Source organism: Pleurodeles waltl, chromosome 3_1, assembly GCF_031143425.1.
Source record: "Pleurodeles waltl isolate 20211129_DDA chromosome 3_1, aPleWal1.hap1.20221129, whole genome shotgun sequence".
NCBI lineage: Eukaryota > Metazoa > Chordata > Amphibia > Caudata > Salamandridae > Pleurodeles > Pleurodeles waltl.
This window is the reverse complement of record NC_090440.1, coordinates 1219628625-1219655331: the sequence shown is the minus strand read 5'-3', so window position 1 is coordinate 1219655331 and position 26707 is coordinate 1219628625. Positions and strand designations below refer to the sequence as shown.

General features: G+C 47.0%; 1 protein-coding gene across 2 annotated transcripts in view; it reads right to left on the bottom strand.

Annotated features, from left to right (window-relative positions):
• The window catches only part of SLC37A2 (solute carrier family 37 member 2), a 1507897-nt gene extending 1482346 nt beyond the window's left edge, over nt 1-25551 (bottom strand). The window contains exon 1 of one of the 2 annotated variants that reach the window (XM_069224551.1): nt 25049-25551. In XM_069224551.1, the coding sequence (XP_069080652.1) occupies nt 25049-25107 (59 nt within the window). In that variant the 5' untranslated portion in view covers nt 25108-25551. The remainder of the gene's footprint in view (nt 1-25048) is intronic. The other variant, XM_069224550.1, reaches the window with a different exon arrangement.
• Between the last annotated feature and the right edge of the window lie 1156 nt (nt 25552-26707).

Here is a 26707-nt window from a genome sequence, read left to right as displayed (position 1 = left end):
GTAAAGACTGTCTGCAGAAGAAAAAATATATATTGATTCACTATCATTAGCAATGGGAAAAACAGGCTCATAACTATACAACTCAGTAAAGTGGCCAATACAATTGTCAGTGGGAATGTGGCAGTCAGGTCTAAAATTCTCATGTCGTCCATTTTTGGCCACCAAGGACCAAAAACGTTTTGAATTTCTATCCTTTGCTGCTAATAAAAATTCCTGCCATGATGTCTCTTCCCAATGGTTTTTGCTGGTCTTCAATACAGATGCATACTCACGCCTTGTAAAAATCATCATAGATCTGTCTTTTGATTTTTTTGCTTTTAAAAGGCTACTCTTAGCCTCTCTACATGCCTTACCAAACCACCTAGGGTGCGATCCTGCTTTCGAATGTTTATTCTCCCTAAAAGTTTTTAAAAATAACTCTTTCAAGGAAGAAAAAAGGCCTACATGCAAGGCCATAACCTCATTCGGGGTATATGAACAAGAACTGTCAGATAGTTGATGGGTTGATACTAGGACACACATTTTTGCCCACAATTTATTAGAGCTTCTAAAGTAATCCCATTTCAAGGCACGCTTGTTAGAAGACACCTCTAAAAAGGAGGGGACTTCATAAAGTTTGTTGGACGTCTGTTTTGGCAAAAAACTGCCCAACATAGGTTACCAAAATTGGAGCGTGATCACTGTTATATTGTTTACCTACCCTAATATCTTTATTGGTATGCCATATCCCGCATCAATAAGTACAAGATCAAGTATACCACTATAAGACCCTCCAAAAAACAAGGGTTTCGCAGGAGTGTCCCAAGGAAAACCCCCATTTCCTTGGCGAAGACCATGTGTTAACATAAAATCTATGACCTGAAGAGCCCTAATGCTGGATTTAGGCTGTTTTTTCTGAGATGAAAAGGGGAGAATATTCCATATTATGTCTTCGAGCTGCATAATCTCAGAGAAATCAGAATTCAGCTCAAGGTACACATTAAAATCGCGAGCTACAATGATAAAATGTTAAGAAAGAAAATCCAACACAAGGGCATTCAACATCTGAATGGTTTTAGACATTTGGTTTGGACGGCCTGGTTTGTTGTAAACATTGACACACAATAACAGTAAACCTTGCTTTGACTGTATTAATAGGGCCAATATATCAGCCGAATCCACATAGATGTCCTTAGTTTTGCCCACCTCGGAAATTCTTATCCATGTGGTAAGACCCCTCCCGCTGCTCTCCTAGCAGGAGACGGGCTAGTTTCCTTGCAAAAGGAGCTATAGCCCTCTCTGTAAACATTTGAGGTGGCCCAGGTTTGCTGAAACAAACATATTGAATTTATCAATGTACTCCTCCCAATCAACATCATCTAATTTATTACGAATTCCAGCCAATTTCCATGTCATAAACTCCAAAGTTGAAGTCTCAAGACCCATACAGACTTTCTGGGGGAACTCCAAGATACACGTTCTCACAGGACTCTCCATGGATTTTGATATATTTACATTGTGCAATGAAGCCAGGCTCCTAGGGGACGATAGTTCTAAATGTAGATCACCAACTGGCTTTAAATTAACCACAAGGGGGAGTACAGTATTAGCCCAGAAGGCTGAAGAAGAAAACAGTCAATAAATGTGTGAAGCAACGTCTGTTTGTTCTATCTCCCGTAAATTGATCCTCTCAGTCGAGCAGACTTGCTCTTTCTTATGGGCCATAAGGGCCATCACTTCAGGTGGAACTAATGCCCCAGTTCCCTCATTTTGGGATCTAATGTTCGAGGTAGTGGAAATTATCTTCGGTAAGGGACTATTCACAGGCCAACAGCTTTTAAGACAAATATTTGAAACATTTTGCAAGGGATTTCAAGCTTCATGGATAGCAAGCCCTTTATCAACCTAGGACTAGATAGCGTTAGCTTTATAATGTCCCAGTGGCCTGCCTTCTCAGTGAAAGGTTCAGCCAATATTATATCTGAATGGATAATGGAACCACATTGTCTGGTGTGCCGTATCCAATGAATGGCCTTATTTATTAATGATCTATCTTCACGTATATTGGGAGGTACCTTGCACATATAAATTGGATAGCCACTACTGGAAGGTTTAACAGAAGTTTGCACAGCAGTAGAGTCCCACACCAGTTTTGCACAAGGTCGAGGAGCAGGTGAGACACAAAAATGATTCTTAGTGCCAGATGGACTGGTAAGAGTAACCTGCGATCCTCTACCGCCATGAACTGACCTGACAAAAGGACTAGAGCAGCTTTCATTCCTCGCAATGTCTTGTTTTGAGGAGCTCTGGGTGGTAGTAATGGGCTCTTCCTTATGAATAGATACGATATCCCTCGTAAAGCTGATGGAACGAAAAGTGTTTAATACTTCCACCATTATTGACTTCAGCTCCTTCACTTCTTTTAGGCCAGTAATAAGAGAAAACACTTTCTCCTGGGAAAGGACTGCAATGAAATGTTGACTTAAGGATTGTGGACTTGGGATGGGACTTCCTTGTTCGTTGACTTGGTCCTGTATTTCCAGCAGCAAGAAACGATTTGTACAGGGGATATCATGGACAATCACACTGCCTGACAAGGCATTCTCTGTAATTAAATGTGATGAACTGGTTCCCATGATCTTTACGTTTGGGCCTTCAACCTGAGCAGCCAGTACCATCAAAGTATCTCCAGTTGAGGAAGTATTTTCTTTGCTAGGAAATCTAGCTGTCAGAAAGGGAGAAAGGGAGCCACTTTTCAAACCTTTCCGTGGATTCTTCTCCTTTTTCAACAAGGATTCTACCTCTTCAAAGTATCTACTTCACTAGTTACACAGTTAGAAAAGGTATGTTGCATTTGGTGGAGCTTAGGGATTTTAGTTTACACTGTGCCCACTGCTGGACTTTTTGCTTCTCCATTCTTAGGCTGCGAAATTATCTGCAACATAGGATTAAAAGTACCAAACAACAACGTGTTTCAACAATTCCTACCTCAGGGCCTAAAGGGATTGCCCAGCCTCAGTTGGCCTCAGACAGGCCCGTCCGGGCTTTGCCCAGGTGCGGCTCGTGCGCGTCCCGCTTTGCGGGGCAGCACGATGCACTTTGAAGCGCTCGCGATCCTGTCTCCGCACCCTCACAGCAATAGTATCCTGGGACAGAAAGTCCCCAGCAGTGCCCCCCTCACAGCCAATAGAATCCTGGCACAGAGAGTCCCCAGCAGGGCAGCAAGGCAGTGTTCTCCCACTTTGTGGGGCGGTGCGACACGCTTTGAAGTGTTCACGATCCTGGCTCTGCCCCCTCACAGCAATAGAATCCTGGGACAGAGAGTCCCCAGCAGGGCAGGAGGGCAGTGTTTTCCCCCAGGCAAGATTGGTAGGAGCGAACATACCGATCTGTAGTACAAGAACATGGTATTTTTTGTGGGGATGGAGTATATTTTTCCCAATACAGCATTGACTTGTATCTGTTACAGTTAAGTGATGTGTTGGGAGGGGTGCTTGCAGAAAAAGTGGTTTGCCGAGAAGTTTGGGTTTAGATAATTGTAATATTTTTGCCATTGCCTAACCAGGATGTAAGGGAGAGTGTGAACAAGCTCACACTTGGACGAGGCAGGAAGTGAAAGATTACGCTAAAAGAAGTTAGTTACAGGGTTACGTTATGTGAGGGAGGGCATTTAGGGATGGGGGTCGGATAACTTATAGGTCACGTTTTTGTATACTTTTGTAATGCAGAATGCCTAGGAAAATTTGTGACGTACACCTGTTTCAATAAAGGCGGCATTTTTTTTTTTTTTTTTTTTTTACACCAAATCATGTGTCTGTGGTCTGTGTTGTGCCTCTAACCCAATGAGATGTGCTTTACCTCGGCCCACGCAACACACTGGACCCAAAGAAAACCTTCAACACATTTGATAATAGTTTGGTGTTGCAACATAAATAGCCAGCAAACATTGGGCATATTTTGCTATTTAAAGAGGGCTGTTACTATCACCTTCTGTTCATGTGCATGCAAGGTCACTGGGAGGTATCAAGAGCTAAAATATGCAGTGCCACAAATTGTTAATTCAAGTCTCTCTGAAAAGCAGGGGTGAAACACTGATCTTACTTTTTTTATCCGACAGAAGACCCAACAATAATGGCAGCTGTCACTCTAGAAAAATGGCATTTTATTCATTCATGTCAAAAGGGGGATTAATTTAACCATGGCAGAATAACACTTTTTTTCTAAATTGTTTCTCTATCAACTGCATGGCTAGATCTGGTGATAGTTGGGGACAAACACTGGGGTTTCATAATGTATTAGTGAATACACACAATGCACATTCGGTCAGCAGGGAGGCCACTAAGTGATAAAAAGGATTTGGAGGTTACGGCAACTACGCAGATTAGATCCAGCAGCTCAGTGAAAGCCAGTGCAGATCACAGACTGAGGAACATGGATGTCAATTCACCTTAAGGCTAGGGGTAGCAGAAGTGATATCACATATCTTTTGACCTTAATAACATCACAGAAAATGACATCATATGTCACTTGGCCCTGATTTTATTCCAGGAAGGCATGTCACATGATCCAATCACATTCGCTTACAAACCCTAAACCTCATTCTTATTAATTCTCCCTCACTCACTTGCATTCCATCTTAATCTCACTGATACTCACTCATAGTAACTGCCTAAGTTTCCTAAAGCTTTGCACCATGTGTTTATCACTTATGTGACACAAATCCAGCACAAAGTGTTAGAGTGGGATTTACTATCCAGAACAAATCCATATTTGCACAGGATAGTATCCTAAAGTAACACAAAATTAAACTATGCACTAGTTTGCATTATTTTTGCATTGAGGGGGCTTTCCTTGGATGGTGCATGTGCATTCGCATGCCACCACCCATGGATTTTGAAACAAATCCCTATCTAAAAACATTTGTAGGGTGGATTTTGCGCCAAAATGTTACAACTCCTCAAGGTAAGCGTAACAAAGAACAAAAAAAAAAAAGTTCACCTCACTTTTCCAACTTTGCATGTGCGCTTTATTGTGTAGCACATGCACAGAGTGGCAAAAGCATTAAAGCATAGTTTTTGTATGGATGTGACCCTTTCCAGTACAAAACCTACCAGTCAGACTTTGCACATACCCTTACACTATTGCGTAGTAATAGTAAAGAAACGTTGTCAATGAAGCTACCAAGAAAAGAAGAACAATCAAGTACATCATCAACTCCCTCCCTATCCCTAGTACCCCAGACTGCATAGACAAGGTCATTGCCACCAATCTCATTTTCAACCAGTCTTCAAAACTGAATGCACCTCCTCCAGACTTGGATATCCAGCACTTCTCAAAGCGTAGCTCCACCATAACGGAATTCTTGCTATTCACCAAGAATAAAAATCAAGAACCATTCTAACCTTGGCTCACAGGCATGAACCTGGCCGAATTCAAACCGGAACTTTCTCAAATGCCAAGTCACTTGATACACCCTGTGTACCAACTTTAGTCACAAAGAACACACTGTGAAGAAACCAAGACAACCTGGTATCAACTCTCTCTAGTAAGTGAAACCGTTCCTCCCAGAAAGTCACTTCACACCTGCTGTGTAAGCCCTTGTACTTTTAAAACTGTGTGGTGGCTATGCCCTGCTCCACTGCCTCTCAAACACCACATTGACTCACCTTAAGGGCAGCCTACGTGCCGTATTACATCCCAACAAGGGCCTGAAGAAATATGCTTGCATTAACCTGACCCTTATTTGTTTTTAAAATGTTTTTATTCACGTTTTACAAGGTATGTGAACATATTTATGTAGCAAAAAAAATCATATTTGAGAAGTACAGAGATATGCAAAGATACAAAACATGGAGTTTACATAGCATATTGCAAACAGTGATGCAACATCCCTTGCATTAGGTAAAAGAAAAGAAGATGGCAACTGCTGTGTACAACCTGCATAGCTAGAATTGTTGGAAGAGGCAGGTATGGAGGCAGACTTAATCTGTTGTTTATCAGCAAAGAACGGGCAAGAGTGAAGGCAATGCGAAAGTAGTAGAATTTGCAGGGGCAGGGTGGAAGAGCAGGCTTGTTTACTAGCTGTGGTATTTAGGGTACTGAAGGGGTCAAGAGGGAAAGTGTACGGGGGCAGGAGTGAGTAATTCTAAGGTATGAAGGGATCAAAGTAAGTTCTGAAGGGTGGAGTGTCAGGATGGGGTGATGACAGAGGGGCTGTACCGAGGCATGAGACCAAGGAATTGTGTTAATATTGTGTCCCACTCCGGGTATATGAGGCGCTTGCGAATGTGGTGTGCTTCTTTATAGCGGAGGGCAGTTCCCTCAGCAGACCATTATGTCCTGCTTCCTGCCAAGCCGCCAATAGTGGTAGTGTTGATGGGGCCCCCATTGCATTGTAAGCGTCCTCTTGGCAACTGGTAGAGCCAGGCCGGCAAAGCGTGTGTGGGCGCTATGTCTTTCTGCGCTTCAAGACACCAAGAGCCCAGGCCTCCCATGAATATACATCAGTGGGTTTGGTGACCTCTTGGAGCATATTGTGAATGTCCTGCCAGTAAGGGATCAGAGCGAGGCAGGACCACAGCATATGGCGGAGTTGCATCGGGGCAACGTAGGTCTGCTGTGTGATAACAGCGATTGAGTCTGGGAGGAGCCAAAATGGGGGCCGGGACGGGAGCCTAGAATCTGAGCTCCGGCCCGTGCCCTCAAAAAAGTATCCTGTGGGCGCACCCCCGGGCCGCTGTGGGGAGCGTGGGCGTGAGGGGGGCCAGCGCAGGCATCCGGCGACCCCCGGGACTCGTGCGCGTCCGCCCGCGCTGCACCGCGGACGAGCGGAGGCGCGGGCCGAGGCAGACTGGCGGCCGAGACCGCGCGGTGAACTTGTGACGGCGCGGGAGCACCGGGAAGCCGTGCTGCGGCAGGACCCCCGGCGGAATCCTTGCTGGAGCGGGGAGAAGCCGAGGGGGTGCGCCCCCCTTGCCCCCGCCCCTGAATGAGGGGATAGAAGCGGGCGTGGACCCGGGTGTGGGCTGCCGCTCCCCCACTGAAGTGAAGACTGCCGCACCTAGGGCGGTGATCCCTTGCTCAAGACCGCGGCAAAGACTGCGGCGAGGCCAGTAAAAAATGGAGTGCCCGTGGAGAGGCCGTCGGGGGACACTCCCGACTGAATCCCCTCCCTCCCCCCCGTCCAGGTGGGGGCGAAGGTAACAGCTGAGGCCACCTGCGCGAGGTGAGGCAGGCCCTGTGGAGTGTGGACGGTGCCGGGCCAAGATTTTTTCTTCCCCACCCCCCCCCTGGCATCGGATGTTCTGGATGATCACGTCTCCCCGCGTGCTTATCGAGGGTGGGGGCGCAGCGTGAGGCGACGCGGGGAGAGAGGGGCAGGCCCGGGGCCCCCTGGGAGGATTGGAGCAGCCACCCTGTAAACCGCCAGCAGCTGTTAGCCTCAAAACCTAATGGAGTATGGAATCTCCTGTTAGCAGATCGGAGCGGCTGTCCAGCGGAGGGACAGGGCATCCAACACAGGGATCGTGCAATACTTCAATTTGCAGCTCCTCCTAGGGGGAATCGAAGTGGGTCCACGGCCCCGGAGGTCTGGACAAGACCCCCCCCCCCCCGGAGTACTGTGAGCGAGGGGCACCTGCGGGTTGCCTGGAGCTGCGGCCACCTCCTGCACCCCCTGATCGTTGCGAGCAGCAGACTGGGCTGGCTGTGGCAAAAGGGGAAGTTCGACTGGCTGCCCTCAAAGGCCACACTTGAGTCCTGCACTACTCAGCAGGTGCACGAATACACAGCCCGCTCATTGCGAGCTGCTCACCCAACGCACATCATGGCTGCAAGAAACAAATCCACGAAAAGCCAGGACTGTCTCACCCAGGGGCAGTCAATAAGTGACCAGCAGTTAGCACCAACTTTACAAGTACTGGAAACCACTCTGCAAGCCCACTCCACTCAGTTTGAAAAAGTACTGCAAGCAATTATGAACACTAAAACTTCCCTGGAGAACAGGATTGACTCAGTGTCACAAGACCTAAACTGGCTAAGAGTGGACCATCGTAATTTAGCGGAGAGGGTGAAGTCAGCGGAGGCAGAGCTAAAAGAAATAATCCCTTCGGTCTTGGCTAATCAAAAACAAATACAGCGGCTGGATGTAGAGGTAAAAACACTTTGGCGCCGCGCCAAAGAGGCGGAAGGCAGATCCCGGAGAAACAACATACGCTTTATAGGATTTCCTGAAAAGTCAGCAGAGCAGAGTACAGAAATATTCCTGGAGCAATGGCTGATCAAGGAAGTTCATGGAACGTAAGAGGGCTGGGGGCTCCAAGCAAAAGATATAGGGTATATGATTGCCTTAAACGACAGAGAGCACATATAGCTATCCTGCAGGAGACACACTGCCTGCAATCTGACCTATGTGAGCTGCGCGGAAGATGGGGTGGACAAGTAGTGGGTACAACGTTCTCGGCATACGCCAGGGGAGTGCTGATTTGGATAGCTGGTGGGGTTCCCTTTGTTTTAACTCACCAGGCGATTGACAAAGGGGGCAGATATGTGGTACTAGAGGGGGTCCTGGACGGGAGGCAGTTGTCAATAGTCGGCGTCTACGCCCCTAACAGTGCCATAGTTGAATTTCTGGGTACACTCACCCCAGCATTATTGGTGACTCCCAAAGTCCCAGCTATATGGGGAGGTGATTTCAATAGTATCCCAAATGCAGAACTAGACAGGTCCAACAGTACCTTAAAAGCAACTCCAAGTAGAACAGCTAGAAGCCCCCTGCTCGGTTGGGTGGCAGATATGAGCATATTCGACTTATGGCGCACAAAGTACCCCCAACGGAGGGAATACTCATTCTACTCAATACCTCATAAGGTACACACAAGAATAGATATTATGTGGGGGACCCGGGATATCTGTGCCCTGATAAATAAGTCAGACTACTTGGCCAAAACATTATCTGATCATTCTACACTAAGATTAACTCTGAACTGGGGCAGGAGGCGCTCGCAGATCCCCACCTGGCAAATGCATGGGGAGGCCCTTCAGGACCAAGCGTTCAGAGAAGGACTAAATGCAGCGGTGAAGCAGTACTGGGAAATAAATAAGCAATCAACCAGTTCCAGAGCATTGGAATGGGAGGCACACAAGGTCGTAGTTAGAGGGTATTGCATCTCAACCAGCTGGGGAGTCAGGCGCACGATGCATGCGGAAATAAATAAACTAGAGAAGGAACTGGGAGAATTGGAAAAAGCAGTGGCAAACAAAGTGGTCCCCTATATAACACTGAAAGAGGCACGAACTAAATATAATGAAGCAGACGTTCGCCTCCGAAAACACAACCATAAATACCGCTTAATGCGACTGCACGCGGAGGGCAACAGGTCTGGTAGGATGCTGGTGTCGCTTCTCCACGAGAACCGGCAGCACTCCCCGATTGGGTCCATAAAGGGGCACGCAGGTAAAATGTTCACCACGCAGGAAGAAATTAATGGGGCTTTCAGACAGAACTACACTAATTTATACACCAAACGTACAACATGCACCCCCCTGCAACTGCGGTCCTTTCTGGAGGGCTCCCCAATGGCACAAATATCGCTAACAGATAGGCAGCTACTAGAGGCTCCACTAACAAAGGAAGAAATAGACAGAGCAGTGCTGCAGATGCCCAGGAATAAAGCCCCAGGCACAGACGGACTCCCAATAGAATACTACTCCACATGCTCGACACCTGAAAACACACTTGCTGAAAGTGTCTGAGGAGGCATGGGCCAATAAAACCCTACATTAACCTCCTACATTAAGAGAAGAAATGGTGGTGGTCCTCCCCAAACAAGGGCGAGACCCCACTGATGTTAAATCCTACAGGCCATTATCTCTCCTGAACTTAGACTGTAAAATATTAGGCAAGATCCTGGCCAACAGGCTTACCCCCCTAATGCACACTGTGATACATGAAGACCAAAACGGCTTCATCCCAAAACGCAATACCTTCTTAAATATCCGCAGGCTTCTAGAAGTACTGGGGGACACTCACCCGGAGGCTCATGAGGAGATGGCATTATCGTTAGATATCGAGAAGGCATTTGACACCCTGGAGTGGGACTTCCTGTTTGCCACAATGCAGGGCATGGGAATAGGGCCTAATTTTATACACTGGGTACAGACATTGTACATCAAACCACAAGCCAGGGTAAAAACAGGTGGGGTCCTATCAGATAGATTCCTAATTACAAGGGGCACCAGACAGGGCTGTCCCCTGTCCCCCCTGTTTGCCATAGCAATGGAGCCGTTGGACACCCGAATACGTGCTACACAGGGGAGATGGGGGGTGATCAGGAGTGGGCTGTACCACAGTATATCGTTGTATGCAGATGATGCGTTAATATACGTGCGAAATGGGCCTGAGGCAATTCCTTTAGTAATGTCACTACTAACTAAGTACAGGGACTTATCGGGGTTGGTGGTGAATTGGGACAAATCATGTATATTTCCGTTAACTAGATGGTCCCCGGCAAGACAAGAGAATGCCACAGCAGGCCGTTTGAAATGGTGCTTTGACACATTCAAATACCTGGGGGTACATATATACCACAAAAACAAAGACCTCAGAGACGGGAATCTAGGGAGAGCGTTAACCTCCATGAAGGGGTCACTAAGATTCTGGACCAAACTTCCACTGTCGCGCCTGGGCAGGGTGGCGGTGGCAAACATGCTGCTGCTGCCTAGGTTACTATATTACTTCGCGGCGCTGCCTCTCTTGGTCCCCAGGAGTTTTTTCAAAGGTCTGAATACAGTTTTACTGCAATTAATATGGGGAGGCGGCAGGACAAGGGTTGCACTCACCACCCTGCAGCGCCCGCTTGATGCGGGCGGGCTGGGAGCCCCTAACTTTGAACTGTATTATGCGGCTGCACAACTACAGTGGATACTGAACTGGTTGCACAGGCCAATACAGGCGGAGTCCAAATGGCTTCTGGCACGGCTGAACAGTGCACCACTGATTACATGGTTAATGAATAAGACACCAAGGGGGGCCCCCTGCAACCTGCTTATGGAGGTAGCGCAATCATGCTGGCAAAGATACATGCAAAAGGGCCATAAAACACTCCCATACTCACCACTCCTAGCATTAGGATCGATCCCAGGCTGTGCTAATGCGGTGGGCTTGCACTCACTCAAGACTTGGACTGAGGCCGGGATAACAACGGTTGGGGACTGCTTCGAAGGTGGGAAATTGATGACATTCGAAGCTATCCAAGCCCTAACAGCAGTGAACCCCAGGCAATTCCTGGCTTATTATACAATAACCCACCTGATTCAAAAGACGTGGGCTGCAGGGGACGCAGAACCTGAGAGCTTTCCCACACTACACCACATGTTGCATTTAGACAACCAAACAAAAATAGTGACAAATCTGTACAAAATTCTGAACAAACCTTCCGAGCTCAACCTAGAGGGAACAAGGGACAGGTGAAATGTGGTCCTCACTGACCCGATTCCGCAAGAGGAGTGGCTGAAAGCCCTCTACCACATCAGGGGGGTGTCCAGGAACCCCAGGTTACGCTACACACAATTCAATTACACGCACCAAACATACCTATCCCCAGCTAGGATACCTCGCATGTTACCTGTGTCGACGCCCGCCTGCGGTGTAGCACCTCAGAAGCGCATTTCTATCATATGGTATGGGAATGCGCTCACATATACAGGGAATGGAGAGGCTTGACAGAGGAGGTAGAGGAATTAACAGGCCTGACACTCGCAGCAAACCCCAAATCTTGCCTGCTAGGGCTGAGAGTCAGTGAAAGGAAACACAAACACTTACACAAGTTTGTAGACCTAGCATTCGTGTTATACAAAAGGCTGATCGCAATGAACTGGAAGGCATCCCGGGCCCCCGATCTGAAAGCCTGGCGCTCCCTCACACTGTGCTGGACTAGGACGGAGGCTCTGATACTGAGCAAACTTGCATGCGCGGGACAACACCACATGGGAAAGGAAACTTGGGAAACACTGATTACCCGACTAGTTGCCAAAAACGATGAAAGGCCGCCTTGATACAGATGGAGATATCAGGAGAGTATAGACTCTGCAGACACACATCTAGCGCCAGATCACTTAATTCAAACCCGTAACACAACCTATGGGAGGGCTGGAAGCCCACCCCCTCTCCTCAGAGACCGGCATAATTAACAATTGGTGCCCGGGGAGGAACACACACACACACAAACATGCACATAACGCACACTACCACGCCACACAAATAATCAGAAATAAAACGTGGCTCCTCTCCTCTCAGTAAAATTAACAAGTAATATCAGGGGGCAACATCGCTCAGGTACCCCGAGATAGGATCATTGGTGCCAATCAATACGTTTCTCCAAAGCTGCGCGGCTGTAAAATAGATATACTGCAGCAATATCTGACCTAAGTTTTGTTATGAGTAAGGTGGGGGGGGATTCTAGTTTGTTTATTTTGATGTATAAGTACTGTCTGTTCTACTATTATTGATCCTGTCGTGACTACCTCTCCTCTGCAGCTGGCGTGGAAGTAGTGCAGCAATGTAACTGTATAATCCTATCAGTGTAAACATTCAAAACTTAATAAACATATTAAAAAAAAATAATAAAAAAAGCGATTGAGTCGGGCGGGGATTTATTAAACGCAGTAGAGGATGTGGAAATTGATGTTTTTGAACCTGGCGTTTCTGGAGACAACGTGGAGGAGTCTGGGCCCATTCCTTATTATGCTGCGCCATCCCCAAATCGTCTTCCATTTATTATGGAGCAGTCCCAAGAAGATTCTTGGCTTTTAATCGCTCTGTAGAGTGAAGTAATCATGTGACCACCATCTCCCATAGTGAGAGGGGGCTTGAGAACAGTGTGTGTGTGTGTGTGGGGGTGGGGGGTAAAATCGCCGGGAGATCATGGTCCATCTTGAGTCGTTCAGAGAAGGGGAAATGGGCGTCTGAGAACTGGTCACCCACAGTAGATGGCAAGCGCTCCCGCCAGCTATGGAGTTTGGAAGCGGTGTAAGTGCCTCAGTAGCGCGGGAGGCCCTTCTGTGGGAACTGTGGAGCATATGGGCGAACCTGTTGGGTGAGAAAGTGGGTTCGGGTGACACACTTGTGGGCAACTTGGACTTGTAATGAGCTTTGAGGGGGGCAGAGCTAGCTTTGAAAGCAAGAGGCCACAAACGTCCATTGGTGGTAAATGGTAAGGAATGGTGGCATGTCTCCCCGAGATCCCAGTTTGCTATCCACCTAGCTCCACATTGGAGTTGTGCTGGCAGGTAATATGCTTCAATTCATGGTGCCCCAAGTCTGCCCTCCCCAGTAGGCAACTGGTGTGTCTTCAACGCTATCCGACGGCGACCATTTCCTCATTTGAGTTCATTAAGCAGCGAATCAAGGTGTTGAAATAAGTTACGGAGGGGGCTGAGAAAAAATAAATAAATAAATAAAAAGAATTAAAAAAACAATCACCAGGAGGTTGGCGAAGTAATACAAAAGACGTGGTGGTATTACGATGTTTGACAGAGTGATTTTCCCTGTTGTAAGAGGTAACTTTTTCCAGAAGGACTCGGAGTATCTCTGTGTCACCAGGATAGGCCATAGGTTGCCGTCAAAGAGGTCAGTTGGGGATTGGTAAAGGCAGATTCCCAAATATCTTACCGCAGAGATCTGCAGGGCAAGGGATGACACACCCAGGAAGTTACCCAGTTGGGGCCAAATCAGAGTGGAGTTGGTAGACAGAGGACTTGCCCCAGCTGACTGTGAGGCCGGATGATTGGGCGAATGCCTAAAGTGCCTCTTGAAAGAGGGCGAGGTCCGCTTTGGTATCATGGATTAACAGTAAGCGGTCATCACTGTACAACACCACCACATGTACCTGATTTTCCAGGTAGATGCCCCAGTGCACCCCATCCTTGTGAAGACAGAAAATGAGGGGTCCCATAGCCATAATGAAAAGCAAAGTTGAGGGGAGGCAACCCTGCCGGGTACCACTCTCAAACAAGAATGTGGAGGATATGTGATTCCCCAACCAAATGCATGAGAGGGGTTTTGTGTACAGGAGTCAGGTAGACTCAAGGAGGCGCCCGCTGATGACCATCCATGACAGGACCTGGAAGAGGTAGCCCCAGTCCAGGGAGTCAAACACCTTCTCGAGGTCCAGGACCAGGCACACAGTGAAAAGTAACCACCCCTGGACCTGATCCTGAACATTAAACAGGCACCAAAAACTGTGAGAAGTGCTGCACCCCACAACAAATCCATCCTGGTCCGGGTAGACAAATTCCGGAAGGACTTGGGGGTATCTTGCAGACAGGATCTTTCCCAATACCTTGTATTCTGCCCCTATTAGAGCAATTGAGTGCTAAGAGAATGCGCAGGTGGTGTCGCGGTTTGGTTAGAGAGTCCAGGAAGTATTCGTGGAGTGAGGCCAGCAATTCACCTAGTTTCAGTGCTTTGTTGTACATGGCAGCCCGTCTGGGTGCCAAAACATTGACAAAGGTGCTGTAATAGTCTATGGTGAGACCATCAAGGCCAGGCGTCTTATTTCTAGTGTGGGATCGCCTGTTCAACATCTGCTGACTTTATTATGGATGACATGGAAAGGTGAGCACAAAATTATTCTGCAGCTCCATCACTGTGAGAAAGAGGTGCTTTATTAATACAGGAATACCACCTGTAGAATTCAAGGAGAATGTTTTGTTGAGTATTTAGCACTGTGCCTGCAGGGGAGGTTAATACTAGGATAGGAGCCTCCCTCTGTTCCCGGGAAATCAGCCAGCTAAGAAGGAGACCAGATTTATCACCTTCCATATGGACTTTAGCCCCATATGGCGTAAAGTTAAAGGACTGTAGGCGCTCTTAGAGGGTTGCATGTTGATGTTTGACCTCAACCAATGTGAGTTGATGGGAGGTACTTCATTCGGCATGGCATTCCAGGGACGGCAGACACCATTCCACCTCAATAATTAACCTATTGTGTGTGCTCAATGTGCCTACTATTTCCTGAATGCAAATACCACGGGGGACCACTTTGAAAGGGTCCCAATCAAGGAGCTTGTTAGAGGCCAAACATTAATTCTCAGTGAAATAATTATGTCTGTGTGATTCTTGAGAATCTTTATAAGCTGAATCTTCCAAGCAGTCTCGGGGTAAGCACCATGTAGGGGTCAGATGGGGGAACTCCCCACTGCACATCTGCAACATGGGCATTGTGGTCTGGTACCACACAGCCTATGTAGTCCGCAGCTTGGAACGAGTGTAGTACGGTTTGAAAGCATAGCACCTAGTTCAAACAGTTCATGAAGGAAGGATGAAGGGCCCTCCACACCATAGCTAAAGCCCAGTGGTCCACTCAGTTGGTAAAACGTTCCATCTGGGTGGAGGGGAGAGTGTGAGAGTGGTGGGTGAGAGTGATCTAGCAGTAGGTCTAGGGCACAATTGTAGGGACCCCCTAAGATCCATGGTACATGGGTTTTCTGGACTAACACCTCAGAGAGAGTTGTACCGAATGTGTCCTGACCAGAGTTTGGGACCTAGAAGCTTCCAAAAAAAAAAAAAAAAGACGCTGAGGTAACCCTCCAGCAGTACTTGAAAAGGAACGCATGGGCAAACCCAGAATATGGTGCCTCTTGCTTATGCAGAGTATGTGGGTGCATATATTGACCCACACCAGCAATTTTGGAGACGGGGTAGTTTTGTTGAGGTAGTGTATGTTTCCTGTTGAAAAAGAACTTACACCTGCTATCATTTGAAGTAGGAATATATGGAGTAACACTTTTGTACTGTGTGCACAGCTCTGACGTTAAGTATAAAGAATCTAGTGGTGGTTAGGTGTGCCATTACTGAGGCAATGGGGGTGAGCCCTTCCCATGGCTAAGGGAATAAAGACGAGCCCTGACCTGCATCCAATTCCCCTGTCCCAGGGTAGAAAAAACAATAGGGATAAGAATAATGCGGGGGTATATGTGCTAAAGTGAACAAGAAGAGCCTACTGCAACAGGCAATACGTCCAAACTGGGAATCAGTAATAACAGCTTGTGGGGTAGCCATTATGAGGAAGTGAAGAAGTGGGTGAACGCAGTCCACCCCAAGTACCGATTGTGTAGGCAGCATGGGCCCGCACTGTGTAGTATAGTACAGCAGTGCAGTGCTGCTCCTGGTCTGACTGCCAGTGAGAATAGATCAAGTATATATGAGCCATAGGGGAAAAGACCATTCTGAAAAATGGAGCGGAGTGTGAGCCCCTGTCCAGATAATATAATAGTTTCTGCAGTCTAGAGGGTCACTGTTCGGCTGGAAATGAGGGAAGATGAAGTCTTCAAGGCTCAAGATGTGGCACAAATTGGGCGATATGGGAGATGATACACGGACTAGTTGCGAGTAGTATTCTGGTGAGCAGGCTGGGGTCAATTTGATACAAAGCATGGGTGTAGGAGGCTGGCCTGGCTTGTAGTGGGTACCAGAGGTACTTACACCTTGTGCCAGGTCCAGTTATCCCTTATTAGTGTAGAAGAGGTGTTGCTAGCAGCTTAGGCTGATAGAAGGTAGCTATAACAGAGCAGCTTAGGCTGAACTAGGAGACATGTAAAGCTCCTACTATACCACTGGTGTCATATGCACAATATCATAAGAAAACACAATACACAGATATATTAAAAATAAAGGTACTTTATTTTTATGACAATATGCCAAAAGTATCTCAGTGAGTACCCTCAGTATGAGGATAAGATATATACACAAGATATATGTATACAAACCAAAATTATGCAGGTTATAGCAAGAAAATTAATGCAAGCAGTGTAGAATTACAATAGATTGCAATAGGAGCACATAGGTATAGGGGCAACACAAACCACATACTCCAAAAGTGGAATGCGAACCACGAATGGACCCCGAACCTATGTGAGCTTATAGAGGGTCGCTGGGACTGGAAGAAAACAGTGAGGGTTAGAAAAATAGCCTACCCCAAGACCATGAAAGTGAGGTGCAAAGTGCACCTACTACCCCCAGAGAGCACAGAAGTCGTGATGGGGGGAATTCTGCAGGAAGAACACACACCAGCAATGCAACAACAGTGGATTTCCGGACCTGAGTACCTGTAAGAGAAGGGGACCAAGTCCAAGAGTCGCGACAGTGTCGAGAGTGGGCAGGAGCCCAAGAAATGCCAGCCGAGGGTGCAAGGAAGCTGCCACCTGTTGGAAGAAGCTTGGTGTTCTGCAAGAACGAAGAGGACTAGGAACCTACCCTTTGGAGGATGGATTTCCCATGTCGTGAAGAAGCTTGCAGAGGTGTTCCTACGCAGAAAGACCGCAAACAAGCCTTACTAGCTGCAAGGGTCGCGGTTAGGGTTTTTGGATGCTGCTGTGGCCCAGGATGTCGCCACTTGGATGACGAGACAGAGGGGGCGCCCAGCAACGTAGGGAGTCCTCACAGAAGCAGGCAGCACCCGCAGAAGTACCTGAACAGGCACTTAGAAGAAAAGTGAACCGGAGTCCACCCGAAGTCACAAAAGGGAGTCCCACGACGCCAGAGGACAACTCAGAAGGTTGTGCACTGCAGGTTAGAGTGTCGGGGACCCAGGCTTGGCTGTGCACAAAGGAAATCCTGGAAGAGTGCACAGGAGCCGGAGCAGCTGCAAATCACGCGGTACCCAGCAATGCAGTCTAGCGTGGGGAGGCAAGGACTTACCTCCAACAAACTTGGACTGAAGAGTCACTGGACTGTGGGAGTCACGTGGACAGAGTTGCTGAGTTCCAGGGACCACGCTTGTCGTGCTGAGAGGGGACCCAGAGGACAGGTGATGCAGCCTTTTGTTGTCTGCGGTTGCAGGGGGGAAGATTCCATCAACCCACAGGAGATTTCTTCAGAGCTCCTGGTGCAAGAAGGAGGCAGGCTACCCCCAGAGCATGCACCACCTGGAAACAGTTGAGAAAGCCGGCAGGATGAAGCGATACAAGGTTACAGTAGTTGTCTTTGCTACTTTGTTACGATTTTGCAGGCGTTCTGAGCAGTCAGCGGTCGATCCTTTGGCAGAAGGTGAAGAGGGAGATGCAGAAGCACTCTGGTGAGCTCTTGCATTTGGTATCTAAAGAACTCCTCAAAGCAGAGACCCTAAATAGCCAGAAAAGGAGGTTTGGCTACCTAGGAAGGAGGATTGGCTACCAAGAGAGGTAAGAGCCTATCAGCAGGAGCCTCTGGCGTCACCTGCTGGCACTGGCCACTCAGAGCAGTCCAGTATGCCACAGACACCTCTTTTTCCAAGATGGCAGAGGTCTGGGACACACTGGAGGAGCTCTGGGCACCTCCCCTGGGAGGTGCAGGTCAGGAGAGTGGTCACTCCCCTTCCCTTTGTCCAGTTTCGTGCCAGAGCAGGGCTAAACCGGTGTAGATTGGCTTATACAGAGATGGGCACCATCTATGCCCATGAAAGCATTTCCAGAGGCTGGGGGAGGCTACTCCTCCCCAGCCTTCACACCTTTCCAAAGGGAGAGGGTGTTACACCCTCTCTCAGAGGAAATCCTTTGTTCTGCCTTCCTGGGCCAGGGCTGCCTGGACCCCAGGAGGACAGAAACCTGTCTGAGGGGTTGGCAGCAGCAGCAGCTGCAGTGGAAACCCTGGAAAGGCAGTTTGGCAGTACCCGGGTGCTGTGCTAGAGACCAGGGGGATCATGGAATTGTCCCCCCCAATGCCAGAATGACATGGGGTTACAATTCCACGATCTTAGACATGTTACATGGCAATGTTCGGAGTTACCATTGTGACGCTGTACATAGGTAGTGACCTATGTACAGTGCACGCGTGTAATGGTGTCCCCGCACTCACAAAGTCTGGGGAATTTGCCCTGAACGATGTGGGGGCACCTTGGCTAGTGCCAGGGTACCCACACACTAAGTAACTTTGCACCCAACCTTCACCAGGTGAAGTTTAGACATATATGTGACTTATAAGTTACTTAAGTGCAGTGGTAAATGGCTATGAAATAACGTGGACGTTATTTCACTCAGGCTGCACTGGCAGGCCTGTGTAAGAATTGTCGCAGCTCCCTATGGGTGGCAAAAGAAATGCTGCAGCCCATAGGGATCTCCTGGAACCCCAATACCCTGGGTACCTCAGTACCATCTACTAGGGAATTATATGGGTGTACCAGTATGCCAATGTGAATTGGTAAATTTAGTCACCAGCCTGTTAGTGACAAATGTGGAAAGCAGAGAGAGCATAACCACGGAGGTTCTGGTTAGCAGAGCCTCAGTGAGACAGTTAGGCATCACACAGGGAACACATACATATAGGCCACAAACTTATGAGCACTGGGGTCCTGGCTAGCAGGATCCCAGTGAGGCAGTGAAAACACCCTGCCATATATAGTGCAGTAGAGTAGGCGTAGGATAGAGAAACTCTGCTCAATGGAGGCAACAACTCGTCAGCAGCTGTAGGTGTGGTCCCCCTCCTACATGGGGGCAGGCGGTGAGGTACGTTGTTCCCTCCAGGTGGATGATGAGGTCCCCCGCAAGTGTGTACAGAGAGAGATTGGGACAGTCCAGTTGCTCCCTCTGGCGTGGCTATGATTCTTGTGGTGGTGGCCTGCCCACCCTGGATAGGAGGTAGTTGGTGGCAATGAAAGTCCATTTGTGGGCAATGTCCCGCTATAGGCACCGAGGGCCACGCAGAGTCAAAGCTTACCCCCTGAATGGAGTAGAAGGGCAGCAGGGGTGGGCGCAGCAATTAGCCGGTGGGCCCTAGCTTAAGAAAGAAGTTAGTTGTGGGGTCCAACCCCTTCTGATGCAAGCCATGGATATTCCTGTGTCTGACCTCGATGCTGAGGTAGGAGAAGGAGGGCACTCGTGGCTGGAGGGGGGAGGGGGGGTGGGGCTCAGGCTGATTGTGCAGTCCTACGTTGAGTAGGCTCATCCCAGATGTGCGCCGCCACGCCCTCTGAAGTTTAGACCAGGGATTGCGGAGTGGGTGATAAGGATATTCTATTCAGACTGCCAAAATGCAAGGTCATTATATGACTTATGGCCTAGTAATGGGCCATACCAGGAGGTGGTGCCCCGATCTGGGCACTGGGGGCCTCGATGAGGGTGGCATGCTGTTCTGAGAATGCTGCACGTCGTGGGGTAGTGATCAGATGAGGGGGCTGCACCCCATGGCAAAGCAGGTGCTACTGTCTAGCACAGTGCTCCCCAACCTTTTTATCGCCGCGGACCGGTAAATGTTTGATAATTTTTCCGTGGCCCGCTTGTTTTGATTTAATAATTTTAATTTAATTGTATTTAAACATGCCTTCAAGATTTGCAGTTCCTCGGGCGGCCCGGTGCCGATTGATCCGCGGAGCCCCAAAGGCCGCACTGGGTTCAGCTAGTTCTCGGACTTGGTTTGGAGGCCACAGGGTTGAGCATGGTAGTTGGTGAAGGGTCCTGCTTCAAACAAGCAGCATATCCATTCCGTGTGCGCGGTGTGGTGGCCAATCCAGTCTGATTTGGCTCATGCAGCCTCCTGGGTCAGTCTTGGGCAGCAGGATGGAAGCTAGAGAGTGTTCTGGGCAGGGGGGGGGGTCGCAAGCCTACTATGGACTCCCCAGTGTGCGGGCTCGTCCTGGCGCGTTCTGCACTGAACCCCAGTGCCGACAATCAGGGCCATGGATAACGCTCCCGGAGCGGCGTATGGGAGGGGTTACGACCTTCAGATCGGGCCACCGCAAGGCTGGTGCAGGGCCCAATATTGAGGAGTGCAGTGGTTCCGGTCTGATTTGGGCACAGAGGGGCCCGGCCAGAGCACTGTGTTGGTCCAGGAAGGCCTTGCATGTTGGGGCAGTGATCAGGGAAGCATTGCACACCTTGGCAGCACCCAAGCTGTTATTTTGCAGGCCTCGCCTAGTGGGGCTGCAGCATTTCCACTGGTCCTGCTGAAGCACTGTATCCAGGGCACCATGCCCCAAAATGGAGTTCAGGAATCTGCTCTGCTGCAGGTGATTGCAAACCGGGCTGGGAGGCAACTCAAGGACTGCCAATGAGACTGTTGTCTAGCGAGGGTAGCTGCTCACCTCCAAGTCAGCTTCCGAGGATTTAGCAGGATGGAAGGCTTTTGAGTGGTGAAATAATGGGCGTTGGTACACCCCACTCCTCTAGTGACATGGTGGTGAGTCAGATACCGGGCCCAGGGTGTGAATGTGGTTGAGACGCAGGGTGGATGGTGCGAAGCACCGTTAAAGCACACCTGATATCTTCGGCCTCTTGGCCACGCCCCCATCAACCCAACTCTGCTGAAACTCTACTGACTCCTCTTCCTGACGCTTACCATCTTCAAAAGCAATGGCATCATCTACAAAGCCATTACTACCAGAAACCCTGCATATCCAAATGACAAGCCCACCATCTCTGGTGAAAATAAAAATAAGGAAACAGGCCTTCTTCAGTGGTGTAACAAAACTTGAAGGGGTCCTCCTACAAAGAACCTGGAGGGGCCCCCTCCAGATTCACTCAGAAGCTTTCAGAAGAGGGTACTGGGATGAGAGGGCCCCCTGGAGCTCAGGGGCCCCCAGCACCACAGGAACTTGCGGCGGCTCTTCTTAGACCACTGGCCTTCTCAATATATGCACCCACCATATCTGGCTGACATACACGCCATCTCTGGTGGTTCTCGGCACACCTACAGCCAAGACACTAATATATTTTTTTCTTTTCTTTTTGTAAGAGTTCGTACACCATACAAGTAATGAGATCATAAATAAGGCTATAATCATCCTCATGATATTAAAACAATATACAACCCACATAAAACAATAGTGCACATAGTCCGGAATCTCAAATCACACTGCCCTGGTGTTATACTAGCCTACCGCCTCAGGCAATTACAAATCTGCCAGTATATCCCCTAACCCAAAGTTTCCCAGAAGCTGGAAAATGTCTTAAAAGATCTGTATCTAACTAAGTGCATAACTATGCTCTAATTCTTTCAATTTTAGCATTTTAGCCCACCATTGTGCATTTCCTGGGACCAGCACATATTGCCAATGTTGACGAATAATTGATCTGGCTACAAGTGTGCATATAAACAATATTTTTACAGCAAAGATGTAGTGTTAATGTCAGAAGGATACTCCAAAACTGCTATATAAATATCTATAGACTGATTTAACCCTAAAGTGCATGAACAGTACATCTGAATCTCCATCCAAAAAGAGGTTATTTGAGGGCAGCCCCACATAATGTGGGTCCAATTAGCTCCTCCCTCAGCTGAGCACCTAAAACACCTATCGGGAGCCTGGCAACAAACTCCGTGCAAAAAAGCAGGAGATCTATAAAGTAGCCACTTTGCATAAAACTGCATTCTGCGAAAATGTGTCTCTTTTATTAATGAGAAATTGAGCGTGTTTACCCTGCCCCGAACCTCTTTTATAATACGAAGGCCTTCCTTAGACTGCCACTTGTCTCGAGCCTTCAGATATAGTGTATTGGCCTTTTGCTGCCTGAGGATACCATCCCAGCAACTGACAGACCTTCTAAAGTGGATTCTATCCAGTCTTCCACCAAATTTAGGCTGGCCCAAATTTTACTAGCATCTGAGTTACATAAAAACTGACTTATGCAAATAAAAGATTCGTACATTAGTATCCTAAAATGCCTAATAGAGTCCTCTATATCTGGCCAAGCCTTTTTATTAGCTATATTTAAATAAATCTGAGACCTTGCTATACTCATTGGACGCCCATCTGGCGGTGATTCTTTTATCCAAAAAAGGGTGCTTTCCAACGTAAATGTCCATCAGGCAGGTTGTGCCATTGATGACCGGGATGTTATAATGTTTGCACAGCTGTTCTTTACATTTGAGAGACCACCCTAAAGCATATACCTAACTTTTTGGTGGGATCTTGTGAGGCACCGAAAATCAGAAGTCTTGTATTCCTCAAAAAACGAATCAGTAAAAAAAAATAAAAAAAAAATAAAAAAAACACATGACCTACACTCATCCGACCTAAAAAAAAATTTGGAAAACCTATGTGAGCTATGTTCAAAATTAGCAAAGTAATACAATTTTAAATCAGGCAGAGCAAGCCCCCTTTTTTCACTAGCCTATAAGGTGCATCTATAGCAAGTCTAGGTTTCTTATTTGCCCATATGAACACAGAGAACATGCCCTCCAGTTCCTTGAAAAACTTCATCTGAAGAGCACACGGAATAGCTGTTTGATCAGAGTTATGCCACTTATGGGGACGTAATATTCACACCTGTATTCTGTATATACTGCTAAGAGCTCTATAAATAATCTGTGATACGCCGCTCCACTCCAGCCGCCTCGTTCTCTCTCTCCAATCAATCATGACGCTTCTTTTATGCTGTTACACAGCATGAAAGAAGTGCTGCGATTGGCCTGAGGGGGCAGAAAGTTCGCTCAGGGGGAGATGGGGGTACTGCGCTTGGTCTCCACCTGGCTAGCTGTAAAATACAGCCGGGTGTAGAGTTTCTAAGTGCGCATACCACTCCTCCACTTGACATGAGGAGGCTGGCCCCGCCCTACGAAGGCAGAAAAATTAAGAGATAATAAAATACTTTTACTATCCCTTTATTTTTCTGCTTTTTGTCAGTGGTTTAATGCAATAAAATAATTTTACTATCCCTTTATTTTTCTGCTTTTTGTCAGTGGTTTAATGCAATAAAATACTTTTACTATCCCTTTATTTTTTTGCTTTTTGTCAGTGGGTTAATGCTTCTCCGCAATAGGTGAGGGGCCACACCTGATCACACAACGGATTATCTTTATCTTTGACCCGTTACAACACTCGCTTTCTTTCAGCTGTTTGCGATACACAAATACATACCACATGCTTACATACTTAACCAAGACAGCGGACAGTGAATATCCCATTAAAGGTAAATGTTTTGTAATGAATACCTCATATGACAACTTCAGTATTCTTGCTCATGCAAGACCTGAGGCGGTCTGCTCAAATGAAAATGTAACAAAATTAGAACAGCTTTCAGTATAGTTTGTGAATAAAAATGTAAAGTACACAGATCAATCAGCAACAGTGGCGGTAACTGATAAACAAAGATTTACAAATACATACAAAGAACTGAAACATATGCTGTAATCTATACATTAAATGAAGTTATGGAAAGGTAGACACAGAATAGCAGAACTGATTTGTATATTAAAAGGTTGATTAAGACCCGCAACCCAAGCAGCAGCATGGGAGGTAAACTGCAAAAAAAAATTCCAAAGGCACAGTATAGACTATAATATATGCAGTAATATTTTAAAGAGGATAATATTTCTAAAGTAAATGAAGATGTGCAAAGGAATCGACCCAACAGCTGTGAGTAATGTATCTTATAAAATACACACGAAAAAAAGGATTACAGTAGGGATTATAACAAATAAAAGAAAATGTGCATACATTTACTGTCTGCGCACTACCCGGTTCATTAAATTAAAATATCAAATGGCACTCGCGGAACAGGGTCTCTGGAATTATGTGGTAGAGGAGGACCAGCTTATGTGGCAGGGTTCACTAAATTATGTAGCAAGAAAAGGGAAGTCATGCGCCTCATTGTGGAACATTTTGTGATAGCATTACTTTGTTATTTTGCAATTTGTTCAAGTTAAGATTGCCCACTCAACGGTTTCACCTCGAGTGTCCCCTTCAAATCTAGATAGAGCAATAAGCAACTAAAAGGTGAACAGTCTACCTTTGCAACCACTGTGAATAAACACAGATAGAAACCTACTTTTTTGTATTAATATCTGCAGATCATGTCGAATGATAAAGAATTATGTGGCAAATACAGTAAACCATTTGTATGCAGAAAACGCAGCGGCGACAGAATCGCATGATTCCAGTGGCCCTGGCTGTCAATTATTTAGTGAATGAAGATGTGAAAAGCCACTCACAGCAGCATGGGATGTACCATTCATAGTAAATTTGGATTTATAAAGGCAGAATAGCAGAAGGATGCCACATATATTTAAAAAAGCACGCTCAGTCCATTCGTAGAGAGAGGGTATAGGATGTAGAAGCCAAGCGCTGCACACAGATGAAAGAGAAATGTTGGTACTTACCAGTCGCCTGTAGAAACGGATCGGAGAAGCCGGATACCAGGGGCCAGGGAAGACCTCATGTTTCTTGACAAAGATAAACAACGAGGGATCCACTAAATAAATGGACAGCGGTGCCCCTAAGAGAAACTCTATCTTTTTAATACGCTTTGCAACGGTCAGTCTGGCCCCACGCTGCAAGCAAATACAACGACTCCAGACGCTGCAGCTAGGCTTTAAATACCCGCGTCAGTGATTCAGAGCTGAGGTTCTCTACAGTGAATCAGCTGTGTTTCCACCCTGGAACCTGTGAGTTTAGCTCTGCACGCCACGTGAACAGAGCAGTTCCTCAACTCAGCGCTATTCCTACGCTGCCTTTGTACCCTAATTTGCACCTAGGCTGAACAGCGGGGCAACTGCCTCTCGGCTCACCTGCCTGTTTTTGGTAACACCTTTTAAAGCGCCCCATGAACACCGCCCAGCCTGAGCAGGCAGATCTACACAGAAGGAGGAGGAACTGGGGGAACAATGCAGCGGAGAGAGCAAACATGTGATTCAAGGGAGGAGGGCCGGACACTCTTTATGGGGAGGGGCTGATTGAAACACAGGAGTTGCGTGAGGGCGAGAGCAGATTAGTCAATCAGCCACTCGGGCAGCCAAGTGAGCTCGAGACTTTCAAGCATTGCTCACAGAGAACCGAATGAGTAGGGACAACAGAGGCAGTGTGCAGTAGCTGTGTGAAAAGGATAAATATATATATTTTAAGATAAATCAGCTTTATTAAAATCGAAATACATATGGGTCTCATAATAACAACACAAGATATCTGTCACAATGATAATGATATAATTTTGAAGGGAATTGTAAAAGCTGTTTAACTTTTTAAAGTATAAAATGGGGAAAAACAATACAGAACAAGACCAATTAAAATAAGAAAGATACAGTGGCTATTAAAAAGCAAAAAAACAGTGATATTCAATAAAGCATAAAGTTGAGCTAAATTTAAATTCAATCAAGAACAGAGGAAATAAACAATTCATGGTGGCTTAAAATTCTCAGATAATGTACAATTAGTAGAATTGCACGCAACAGCATTAAGATAATCACTCAAAGGTAACCAATACAGATCTTTATTTATGGAGGGGCAGCATATAGAGGTAAAAGCAATATCTAGTCTATGGTAGTGGCAAACATTATACCACCAAGCCTTATAGGAAATGTTAGATTAATTTTTCCAATTAAGAGTAATTTGCTGAAAGGATAAAGCTAACATGAGATCCAACAGGTTTAAATTATCATCATCTGAAACAATGTCAGCAGAAAAGTTGCCTAGAAAAAGCACTGAGGCAGCTAATTGGGATCGCAAATGAAAAATGGAGGTAAGCTAACGCCAAACTTTTCTCCAAAAAGAGACAGTGGGAGGACATTCAAAAAGGATATGCATAAGGTCTCCCTTTGGGCTATCGCAGGACCAACAGTTTGAAGAGGAGGATACAGAAAATGTTATTATAGTAGAAAGGGTAAAATAAAGTCTGTGGTAAAGAATGAAAAGTGAATGTGTGGTAGAAGCTGATCTAGATATTTTATAAGATCGATGCCATATCTTATTCCAGAAGGAAACAGTCTAGGTACATCCCAAATCCTATTCCCATTGAGATTCAATTTTAGATTTAGGACGTGTCA